Source organism: Humulus lupulus, chromosome 8 (assembly GCF_963169125.1).
Source record: "Humulus lupulus chromosome 8, drHumLupu1.1, whole genome shotgun sequence".
NCBI lineage: Eukaryota > Viridiplantae > Streptophyta > Magnoliopsida > Rosales > Cannabaceae > Humulus > Humulus lupulus.
In genome coordinates this window covers 28,333,124-28,345,479 of record NC_084800.1, presented here as the reverse complement: position 1 = coordinate 28,345,479, position 12,356 = coordinate 28,333,124, and the positions used below count along the sequence as shown (strand labels likewise).

The 12,356-nt window shown below is 33.6% G+C and overlaps 1 protein-coding gene across 2 annotated transcripts; it reads left to right on the top strand.

Annotated features, from left to right (window-relative positions):
• The first annotated feature begins 4,774 nt into the window (after nt 1-4,774).
• LOC133796542 (transcription factor bHLH153-like) lies at nt 4,775-8,328 on the top strand. Of its 2 annotated transcripts, none has more exons than XM_062234100.1 (6): nt 4,775-5,183; nt 6,570-6,695; nt 7,070-7,135; nt 7,246-7,311; nt 7,422-7,469; nt 7,852-8,328. In XM_062234100.1, the coding sequence occupies exons 2-6, from the start codon at nt 6,597-6,599 to the stop codon at nt 8,014-8,016; spliced, it is 444 nt and encodes a 147-aa protein (XP_062090084.1). In that variant the 5' UTR covers nt 4,775-5,183; nt 6,570-6,596; the 3' UTR covers nt 8,017-8,328. The 2 variants fall into 2 exon arrangements, with proteins under 2 accessions (XP_062090084.1, XP_062090083.1); XM_062234099.1 differs by having other exon boundaries at nt 4,777-5,262.
• The last annotated feature ends 4,028 nt before the right edge of the window (nt 8,329-12,356 follow it).

Below are 12,356 nucleotides of genomic sequence, written 5' to 3'. Positions count from 1 at the left end.
TGGGTTAGAATTTGAGTACACATATATCGATTATCATTTATGGGTTGGAGTAAATATGTAAGAGATTTACAAAACCTTTGAATCATGTTTGTTTGTACCCAACGATTTCCGTACTAAAAAAATCTACCTAATTATATAAACCAACATGTGACACTTCGTTCAACACCCCCAAAAAAAAACAACTTCCGAGGTTTGACCAAGTCAACTCGGTAGTTTTATATTGTAATGATCAACTATTTTGTTAACTAACAAACTATGCTATATATTCTTTATTTTTGCCGAACGACAAGAATGTGAAATAGTTGTTTTGTTATTATTGGAGTAATACTATTATTATTCATAGGACCTTATGTTATAGGTAGGTATAGCATAATATACTATAGGAGGTTGGAGAGTGCTTGGAGATTTCTAACTTTTGGTCACAATAAAGAATGTTTAGTTGATTTGATGCCTTATATGGGTAAAAGATAAAAGGCCAAACAACTTTTGGTTAATCAGAGAAGAAATCAATTAGCTTAGCTGGAGCCATACATAGATCCTTTTTCATGAGAAATTGAAATACACAACAAAACATTGCTAAGCTAAGTTAATCTATTGATGTTACTTTAATTAATTCATTAAACTATCCTAAATAAATGTTCCAATTTAATTTAAAAATTAATCTCAAAAGATCTCCCGACAAGAATAAAGCAACTATGTAATCCTGTCATGAGTGAAAAGAGAGGTGCAAAAGATTTCAAACGTATTAATTTACTAAAAAACTAATTTGTTTATTGAAATAATAGAAGAATAGTGATTAGAATAAAGAAACTTTATGAGTATTATATTTGAAATTTTTTGAAGACATTTTTGTTGGGGGGTGTTAGGTTTCTTTCTTTGTGTGTTTGAAAATGATTTTGCACCTTCAATAAGCTTTGTTTGAACGTTCCAAGAGAAATATCTGTCACCTATATCTACCTTTTGACATTATTAACCAACCGCATTAAATTATGTAATGACCTTTTCTGCTCTCTTCATTTATTTTTTTATATAAGAAAATTGAATTATGCAACATGGTTTATTTGAGGGTTAATTGTACCCATATACCTTGCAGTTTAATCTTGTATTTTTGTCATTATATGTATCCTCCTTCATATTTCTTATGTGTCACAAATCAGTACTCTTAGTAAGTTTTTAAAAATACATTTTTCCAAATTTAAATAACTATTTTGTGTTTTAAAAAAAGGTTAATCCAAATTTAAAGCCAACTTAAAATTAATATTTTAAACTAGTAACGTATTTTTTTGTTCAATTCTCGTTGAATTTTTACAAAAATATATTTTAAAGTTTATATAGTTCATTAAAAAAATAAAATAAAAGAGTATGTTGGTAAACTATGTGATCATACTTGGTCTGGTGTAGAAAGAGATTTGTGGTGAATTTTTAATTTGAATATGTAGAGCAAAGCTTAAAAGAACACGATTATATACAAGCAAGTGAAGTGAGAAATGGTAATTAAAATTGCAAAAGCTTGATCGGTTTAGGATTTTTTTTTTGTTGAGTTCATTCAAAATTTGGCTTCAGGGATTTATATTATTAATTAGTTTAAATTGTTTTGATGTGATTGTGATATTTGGAAATCATAACTAATTATTATTGTCATAAACTTATAGGATTATGATTATATATAATATCCTCTTGACAGAGATAGATAAGAATGAGCTATACATGTTAATAATATCAAGAGTTAATATCCAAATAGAAGAAGCACTCTCCGGATTAAGATGCTTATTTGAGAAAATGAAGACCAATACATGTGATTAATTATGATATTATATATATATATAGAAAAGATATAGTCATAGTATAGTACTGGTAAATAGTAATATGATGACATGTATCATATATAAAGAAATGTTAAGAGATTGGTTTGGAATGGACGTCATTTTCTTTGGCCCGTATACATGATGACTATGAATATAGATAGATGTATTATAATCAGCATATAATGTATGCATGTTTTGTGCCACAATTCCCGCTTGTTTTGTTTGGTACATTTCAAAGTGTAATTATTTTTTATGGGATTATTATTGTTCTTTTCAAGTAAACAGTTCAAACAAAGTAAGACTAGACTGATCAACCACCCAAACTCCCGACCTTAATTAACCAAACTAATATCTCAAATTTTCTTTTCTTAACATTTTAAAATAATTTATAATAATAAAAATATAATTTATAATAATAAAAATATAATTCAAAATAATTAGTTACACACATATAAATAAAATAATATATACATGCAATTATAACTTTATTTTTAAAAGTAACTCCAAACATGAATATTAAATAGTATTGAACCAACATCAAAATGAAGTAATTTTAATATCATATTTTTTTTTCCAATCCAACTATAACACTAAAAAATTACACAAAAAAATATATTCAACATTATTATATTCTCTATAAAGTACACATTATATTATTATATTATTTTATCTTACAAATTAAATAATATACATATATTTATATATATAAAATACAAAAACCAAACAAAAAAATTGCTGTGGTGAACAGTAACACATCAATAATGTCGTGATACTGTTCATCTTTACTATTTTACACTATCATTTAGAATCTCATTGAACTGATATATGATGTAAGATTAACACCAAATTAGTGATGTATAATTTCATTAGAATTGGCCTACTAACTTAAATTATTATGAATTTTACAAAATTTGATGGGATAACTAATATAATTACAGTATAAATCCACGTAGAAAACAAAACTGAAACGTCTTCCCAAGTAAGACTAAAGTAGCTCCCTAAGTCTATACTTACCCTTATGTAATTTAACATAAATATCTACATTATTTATTTATATTTAATATTTTGTACGTTATTTTAAAGTGTAAATAAATTAGAAGTAGAAGTAGTAGAGGACAAAAATAGAAAAGCGTGTGGGGTCCCATTGTTATGACAAAATTAGTTGCACTCGTGGACTTTCGAACCTCCCTTCCCTTCCTTTCCTCAAATCTCTCGTACACTAAACTCTTCACAAGTAATAGACTTCTCTTCATTTTATTTAATTCATTTATTATTTATTTTTAAATTAAGATAAAAAAAGAAAGGAAAATATTAAAGTCACGGGTGGAGAAGGAAATGACGAAATGTGGGTCCCACTCATCTCATTTCAGACTGATTCCCAAAACGGACAAAACCAATTTTTGAAACCGTCAAAAACTATACAAACTTGATATAAAAAAATTTCATAAATCTATTTTCCTAAACTCAATATTTTAAAATTTCACCTAATTAACTACTTTTTTCTCCCCACTTTCCACACTAATTAAAGCCATTAGTGTTACATTCTAGAGTAGAGTAGATAAGGGGAATGTATTCAATTCCAATCTTAAACTTTTACTACCAAAATTCTATTTTGAATAAACAAATATTACATTTAATTATAAAGGTTTTTATATACATATACAATTGGTTTTTGTAGAGTTTAAATTATGTAGTGTCACTACACTAGAAGGAATAATGAAGAGTTCAGTTTAAAGCAAAGTGGTGAATAGTTAAAAAAAATAGATAACATGTGCATGTATATGCATACATTAAAAAAAACTTTTTTTAAAAAAAATTTGTTAACTTTTCCCTCCTTTTTGATTAGTTATTGTATATTCACGTGTATATATGTACTTCATTCTCTATATACACTGTCTATATAGTTTGATTGATCAAGCTAAACCTAGCCCATGAAGCATCAAATTCATAATATACTATAGTACTATTACAAATAATTAAGAGTAACAGGTGAAAGTAGACATGTTATTAATGTCTTTTTGTAAAATATTTTTTTCTTTACAAATAGTTTGTTAGATAGTGTTTTTGTATCTGAAAGATTTATATAAGAAATTGTCAAACAGATACTATAATGTAAAATGAATATACTCTATATATAAATTATTTAGCTAAGCATTCTAATAATCAAGTGAAAATTTTCTACAGTAGTGGAAACCATAAACATATTAAATGTCTTCTTGATTGCTTAAAAAAAAAAATTCATGTTCAATATTACAAAATTATTCAATTTCTTACTCATTACATCATGAATTTAAATTTGTATAATCAAAATATGGTAAAATAACATATTCTTACTAGTTTGGAAGTATTTAAATCACATGGAGTAGTAATGGGTGTTATGAGCAATAATTGTCTAATATTACTATAAACTATGAAGGCTAAACCAACTCCACTTTAGAGTCTTAGCTTTAAAAATTGAGCATTGGGTATGAGAAATTGGAAAACAAATATATTGTAAGATTGATCAACACTAATCATTCTTAAATAATTTTTAACAGAAAACTATTTGTACAAATAATTATAGATAGGTATTTTGTTTTAGGTATATATATAGGTACAATAGGATGGATATAATATGGTAATGGATGATGATTGATGGTAAGTAAGGATGGTATTCTCTTGACCACATCAAGTGCTTAAAACACAAAAAGCCAAGCCAAAAATAGTAATCCAAAATTTAACCATGGTTACCAAAATGACTTCATCTTAGGTTAAATTAACCACCACTGGCTATGACTCCTTTCTCTCATGGCTGGATATTAGCTGTCAAAATGTTAATATTAATAATAAGAAGAAAAACAACCAAAGAAAACTATACTATACTATACTATATTTTTGTTTGTTTTTTTTAATTAATTAATTATTATTATTATTATAACAGAAATTCCCATACAGTAATTAAGCAAGTCCATTACCTTTATAAAAGCACTTTTGAAAGCCTCATGCCCCCTCCCCTTCCCAGTTTTCAGTTTTCACACTCTTTCTTTAGACTTTTTATTTTGAGTTGCTCTGCTTTGTTCCTTCGTGTTCTTCCCTCTCTGCAACATTTGTCGGACCCATTTTAGAGCTCAACTGTTGTTGCATGTTTATGGATTGAACCCATTACTAATCCATTGATTCTATCCAAGCTTTTGATATCTTATTACTGAATAGAGAGCTCAGCAAAAGTTTTGATATTCTTGTAAAGTTCTCAGCTTTCAAAGGTAAGATACTTTCATTTGGAAGTGAACCAAAAAAGTTTCAGTTTTTAGAAGACGAAGCTAACAGAGAGTCAGAAGGAAAGAAAAGCTTTTTCGTATCTGGGTCATTCGTTTCATCCATTTTTGGTGATTTTGGGAGGTGGGTTTTGAAGATTTTGGCTTAAAAACTTCGATAGATGATTGTTAGCTCTCTTTGTAATGCAGGGACTAAATTTTCGGTGAGTTTTTTCTTTTTTAGTGTTTTTTTTTTCTATCTGATACTGTATATTTGTACTCTAGTCCTTCATAACTTCATACGTCAAAATACCATTTATTTTTATTTTTTTTCCACTTTATTGTCAACATTGCTACAAATAATGTTTTATACATGAACACTACCTTGAAGTTTCAGTTTTTAATTTATTTTTTGATGTATATATATATAAGCATATGTTTTGTAGTGTAAATGCATGTATGCCCTTTGTTAGCTTGTACCAGTTAACATATTATTTGACATTAAATGAAACTGCGGTGATTGATTTTGTTAATGGGTCCAATTCATTTCATGCATTCTTGCTAGATTTCTAATCTGGACCCACCAAATATAGTTCTATATTATTGAGTACATTCACAAAAGATTTGCAATATATTTGATTACGAATAATAATAATATTAAAACCAAAGAAATTTCATTCATTCACTTACCAAAACCACTTTTAAATTATACTGGTCTGGTTGGATAATTGATGTCAGTGGATTTTAATTAAAGATATATAGATGTTGGTCCATTCCAAAGGCCTTACTAGTGTAGCAAATCTATGCATTAATTTTTTAATAGTATTATATGACATAATTAGGTCTGTGTGTTTTTTTCGTTGATTCACGGAGCTTTTGTCCTTTTGTGAGTCTACAATTATCAATAATTGGTGATATTATTTTTAATTGCGTAGTTGTTGGTGATATTATTGAAGTGTACCATATTATATGGCTATTATAGTTTGAATCTCTAAGTGATAAACTTAATGGTCAGTCGCTGACCGGAACAGTGCATCTCTTTTGTTTATCTTATGATTTTTAGCATGCCATGCCATCATGTTTGGTTGATATAATATTTTTAATTCTTTTAAAGTACAAGAGGAATTGCATTCATCTTGGGTGCTTCTTTTGTCACAATCAGTAGGTCAACCATAGTTTAATTGAACCAAATAAATCTCTCTGAGTATAGGACTCTATTATGGCAGTGGATGTAACCATCCAAACTTCTGAAGAGTATTAATTTACTTTACTTTGGTACTGACCAATATGCTTTGGTTATGATTCTTTTGTGCCTTGAATGCAGAAGATCTCTTCTGCTTAGAAATGCATAGTACTTATAGCTGCATTTTCTGTGTTCTTTACTCTCTATGGTTATGGTGTGTAGCTTTTGTGGTCAAAGAGCAATGCTGTTTGGCTGTGTTGAAATTGTTTTCTTTTGTTCTCACAGAAAGTTTTAATCAAGATTTACCAATTATTAATACTGTTAATTCTCTTTGCTATGTCAAAAAAGGGGGAAGAAGCCATAGTTGTAAGAAAGATGACAGAACACAAACGGAGCCCCTGCTCTGTCGACCAAAGCAGCTTCCCATCTCTTGCATCCAAACGACAGAAGCCCGATTTATTGATTTCCACCAAGGTATTTTTCACTTGTATCTACAAAAGCTTTGGAACCTAGTGTAGCTTCTTTACTGTTTGCATGAACTTTGTGACTTGGCAACTCTGATTGATGTACTATTCTTCACCTTGGATGGTGTTTCCTAAGATAAAATTTCATGTAGCCAAGTACTTTCCTCAGTGTGGTAAATGTAATTACTGGTCTTTAGTACTGTGATCATGTGAAGCCATTTTCCCCTGAAGCTTGTCCCAGATTCATTCTTCAGGGGCAAGGCTTGAAATTTTCCTCTGTAATTTTTCCTAATGCCTTGCCGTGTGGAGTGTACCTGAGTTTAGTAATTATCTTTATATATTGCGGTTTTGGACTCTGCTAATTTTCTTGCCTTGCTTTATTAGGAGAGAAAGGAGAAGCTTGGGGCAAAGATTGTAGCTCTACAACAACTAGTTTCACCATATGGAAAGGTACATATTGGAATGGTTTTTTGTAACCAAAATTGAAGTAATATTATCAATGTTCAGTGTAAACTTGTGGGATTCAATTCTTAGCTCCATACATTATGTACAATTTGCAGACTGACACAGCTTCTGTTCTTATGGAGGCAATGGAATACATACAATTTCTTCACGAACAAGTTAAGGTTGGGTTCACTACCTTTGGACTCCTCAGAAAAGGGATTATTAGAATAGCTGTAGTCTGTTGTTGTTAATCCTGATGGTCTTATTTTTTATGTTTTTTGTGCCCTTGTAGGTGTTGAGTGCTCCATATCTCCAAAGTACACCACCCACTAAGATACAGGTAAGCAGAGAAAAAAAAACTTGCACAAGATGAGACATTTAATTGTTTTTTTGTGTGTATAAAAGTGCATAGGAGGAGGACCCCATGAAGTTGAAATTTAGCTATAAATGTTTGAACACTTCCAAACCCTTGAATGGAGGAAACATCTAATGATAGTAATAGTAGTAGTGGATGGTGTTTTAAGACCCCACATGCTAATAGTGTGGATGCATCTAATTATGAAGTTGATGTTGATGTTCTTGGGTGAAAACATACTTTATGTTAGAAAAATCAACTAAGTGTTTAATGAATGATGATGTTTAGTCAAAACTTAACAGCTGTGAGTCTGTGATGTGCGAGTAAATTAAGCGAGTTTTGAAAATTTCTTTTTGTTGTTTGTCAGGAAATGGAGGCATACAAGTTGAGAAACAGGGGTTTGTGTTTGGTTCCTGTGTCTTGTACACTTGGGGTTGCTCGAAGTAATGGTGCAGATATCTGGGCACCAATTAAGACAACTTCTCCCAAGTTTGACAGTTCATCTTCTATCACACACTCACAATTTCATTGATATATCTATATATATCAATATAGTGATATATAACAGTACTAGTAGTAACCAAACCAAATGGATTTCATTGTGAAGGCACAACAAAGTTTTGTCAAGAAAAGAAATGAAATGTAACTGATACTATTAATTAGTCATAGCCAAGAAGATCGTTCCCAAATGTAATTTTAGTATATATGTAAGTCAACATGTATGTACTCAGTTCCACACCAATCCGGTTTATAACTGGTGATGGGACTAATTTGGTAGTTGTTTCTGCCTGGCATATATGCCATTTGTAATGCTATATATTTATATAAATATGTATTACTACTACTAGGCCAAATATAATTTATTTACCATGGTAGTAACCACAAAATTACTTTCTTTTTATAATTATTAATTATAATATTTAAAATATTAATTATAAACTAATCAATATAATTACTTAGATATAATGTATTAGTTAATTATAACTTGAATTAAAATATAATTTTTGTACTATTATATCCATAGGACTTCTGGTATTTTTGTAATTTTGTATATAATTTGGTATTACTACATGTATAATTTCTAATTTTCGTAACTGCTATTTTCTTAAAATATTGCAGTATTACAAACAATAACACTCCGAGATTTGTCAAAGCAAAGAGGACTTCAAAATAATATATAAAAAAAGTAATCCACCATTAATATTCAATCAAGCTTTTTTCTCATATTATCATAAACAAGTAAAGAGAAAGACACTTACAAAATTGTAGTATCTGCAAATCACTAGAGTTAGGGTGTTCAAATTTAACCGATCCAATCCACAGTGTGGATACTTGTACTTGTGTGGATTTGATTGGATTGAAACATTTAAAATTCTCACTTATGTGGATTGGTTGCACTTTCAATGTCAAAACTAACCGATAAAATCAACTCTTTAAAATGTTGGATTTTATGCCCTTATAAAACCACATTTTTATGTAATACATTCATTATCAATAAAGTTGTAGAAATCATTTTGTTCAATCAAATTGCGTTGTTTACATGTTTTATTACACGATTAATTATTATTAATACTAATGTTTATAAAATCCCGAACATATATATAGTTACAATTATAGTAACTCAGTCATAGTAGATTATAATTGTAATTATATGTTCAAATGCATTTTATCCTAAGTGTTATCCCCAAAAATTGGAGTTCGATGACGTGGCAATAGAAATGACAAATGGCAAGGAATGGTTGGGTGATCTGGCTTAGGAGTGACTCGGTAAACTAGTGAAGAATTTTGACTGGCCAGTCACAAGTTTGTCTGCCCAGGTATGACCTTGTCCGACTAGTCACATGTTTGTCTGCCCAGGCATGACCTTGTCTGACCGGTCATGAACATGTCCGTCCAGTAATGACCATGTCCGATCAGCCAAGTGCATGTCTGCCCAACTAGGTGCATGTCTGTCCAGTCAGGTGCGTGTCCGCCCAGTGAAGGTTTGGCCGACCAGCCTGAATGTGATATGGATCGAATAGACAGAGCAGGGCTACGTGAAAAATCCCAGAAACGGCTCCAACAAGAATCGGTCTTGGCTTGCGCTGGAATATCTCAGTTTATCCCATGAATATAGTGTATTGTTATATTTTGAATATTACTGTAAATTAAATATAGTGAGAATAATAAAATATCCCGATTATGAGGGACATCATCTGTACGATCCTAGGCCTATAAATACAAGGCTTATGGCATCATAAAAATGACTTTTTGATTCGAATTCTAATTTTCTAGAGAGAGAGAGTACGTGTATCTTGAGAGAACTCTTGTATTCTTGGAATCTACACTGAAGAAACTCAGTTGACTCAGGTTCATCAGTGTAGATCTATAATCACAACTCTAAGTGGATTAGGCTATTACCAACACATTGGGGCTGAACCACTATAAAAATCGTCTGTGTCGTTTATTTCTCTTGAAGGTTTTTGTCGTTGGCAAAAAACGCGGTCAACATTTTGGTGCTTTCATTGAGAGCCTGAGGAGAAAGACATACGATCCCTGTAGCATTATGGCGCCTAAGAACACCAATGCGGCCTTCAAGAAGACAGGTTCCTCTAAAGAGCCTGCCAGATCAGAAGGTCCTGGCCCTCAAGACCATGAGACTGAGCCTAGAGTCATGCTCGAGGACGTGATTCCAGAGGTTGAACAACTCCAGGAGGCCATGGGGGCTTTCCAAGAGGAAATGGTGCAATTCAATGCTTGGCAGGAGTCTTTTACTGAAGAGATGGCCAGGCAGAGAGCTGCGTTAGAGCAGCAAAGGCGCGATATGAAGGCTAGAAGCGAAGAGCTCAAACAACAACAAGAGGAGGTCAACCGGAGACATCGTGAAGCAGCACTTGCTCTAAAAGCGGCTACCCAATTGGCCCAAGCCAATGCTCAAGCCGCAGCACAAGCAGTCACCCAGGGAGCAAGAAATAATAATGCTAGTCGGAGGACCACTGACAGAGTCGATTCTCGAGGACCGGGCAGAAGCAGGAGTAACCCCCTTGGTCGGGAAGATGATGGGGACCGACCTAGAACTGCCTTGACGCAAAGGGAGCACTCTAGAACCCCCTCCAGGAGCCACCGATCAGAGACTTCTAGATCAGGGAGTCACCGATCGGGCAGTAAAAAGACTCCACCTAGGCAGGATCAGACCAAGACTCCTCGAGATAAGATGACTTCACAATTCAAAGATGGGCATGGTCGTGATGAGGCTGATAGTCATCACACCGACCAGTCAAAGGAAAAGGAGGGGAACGGCCAACAAGGAGGAAAAGACTGCCCGGGGTGTACCGAAATGCCTCCACTGCACCCCGACCAGCAGCGTAGTGGGAGAGCACGATTCCCGCGTAGTAAGCCCTCTGAAAAATCGAAAAGTACAATGTTTGATCGGGCAGGAGAGCATGCTTCCCGGAAGGATCTGAGGGACGTTATCACCAACAAGAGGAGGACTGTCCCGGTCGAAGGGCAAAATTTGAACCGCCCTGCCAGTCAAGTAGAAATACTTGACAACAGTGCACCAGATGGTAATGCCTGACCAGGCGGTCAAGACCTTGGAACTTCATCAGTTGCACCAGCCATCCAAGCCCAGCTTGACATACTAATAGCTGCAGTGCAAGGTTTGTCAAAACGACCTTCCGGGATAGATGCGATAGACCACCGGAGTGGCAGCCCATTTTGCGCCCGGATTAGAGCAGCCTAGTCGCCGGCAAAATATAAAGCACCAGTTCAGCCAATTTATACAGAAAAGGCAGATCCCATCAGACATGTTGGGAAGTTCGAGAACCAGAAGGAATTGTTCGGAGTAAGTGACGATTATCGGTGTAGAGTTTTCCCGACTACATTGTCGGATACTGCCCAGGAATGGTATTGGAAGTTTAAGCCAAACTCCATTACCTCTTGGGAAGCATTCAGGAAGGAGTTTTGTAGAAAATTCAACACTGCCCGGACTCCACCAGTTTATGCCAACCACTTGGCAGATATCAAACAAGGAAAAGATGAGTCTCTAAGGAATTATATACAGAGATTCATGAAAGAAGCCAATAGAGCAATTGCTGTAGGAGACGGGGGGAAGATGGTTGCAATATCTGCTGGGATAACTTATCGGAGCCCTTTGTGGGATAGCATACATAGAAATCCAATTTCAACACTTCAACAATTTCTTGACCGAGCAGACAAGTATATGAAATTGGATGATGCAATCGAGAAAGAGGAGAATGGCATAAACAATTCGGGCGGATCAACTGACTCTCCTAAGGATGGTGGAAAGAAACGTGGAAATAACGGGTCTGACCACCATGAGGAAAAGAAAGCAAAGTTGAGTTCAAATGAAAAGTCAACCAAGTATGAGCCTCAATTCACTAATTACCCCACTCTCTCGGCCAGTCGAGTGGAAATATATCTTGCTAGTCATGAAGAGGTTCCCTACAAGAAACCTCCACTTATCAGGAAAGAGATGAGGAAGAGAGATATGAATAAGTTTTGTCGTTTCCATGGAGATTATGGTCACGACACGAATGAATGCAATCACCTCAAGGAAGAGATAGAATTTCTTCTCCGGTCGGGCAAGTTGAGGAAGTACCGGGTAAAGACACCTCAAGGAGAAGGAGGCAGCAGCAATCCTGGTTTCAAATGACAAAGATCTCCACCCTTGCAGCCCGAACCTGTGGACTTTACCTTAGACACTATATGTGGAGGTCTACACTTGGCTGAGGAAAGCAACGAAGCAAGGGAGAAGCATGCTGAGCGAGAGTGCTAGGATCAGGAGCCACTGGAGCGGCGAGCGTCTATGAATATATTATTTCTAAATACCACTTTCAGAGTGGTAGTTTAATGTCAAGTTGTTTAACTTGT

What these genes read in the sequence shown, in the direction of transcription:
- LOC133796542 (XM_062234099.1), top strand. Translation starts at nt 5,221, where the DNA reads ATGATTGTTAGCTCTCTTTGTAATGCAGGGACTAAATTTTCG. An exon ending in TAGTTTCACCATATGGAAAG is followed by an intron (nt 7,136 to 7,245) that starts GTACATATTGGA and finishes TACAATTTGCAG; the next exon opens with ACTGACACAGCTTCTGTTCT. An exon ending in CACCACCCACTAAGATACAG is followed by an intron (nt 7,470 to 7,851) that starts GTAAGCAGAGAA and finishes GTTGTTTGTCAG; the next exon opens with GAAATGGAGGCATACAAGTT.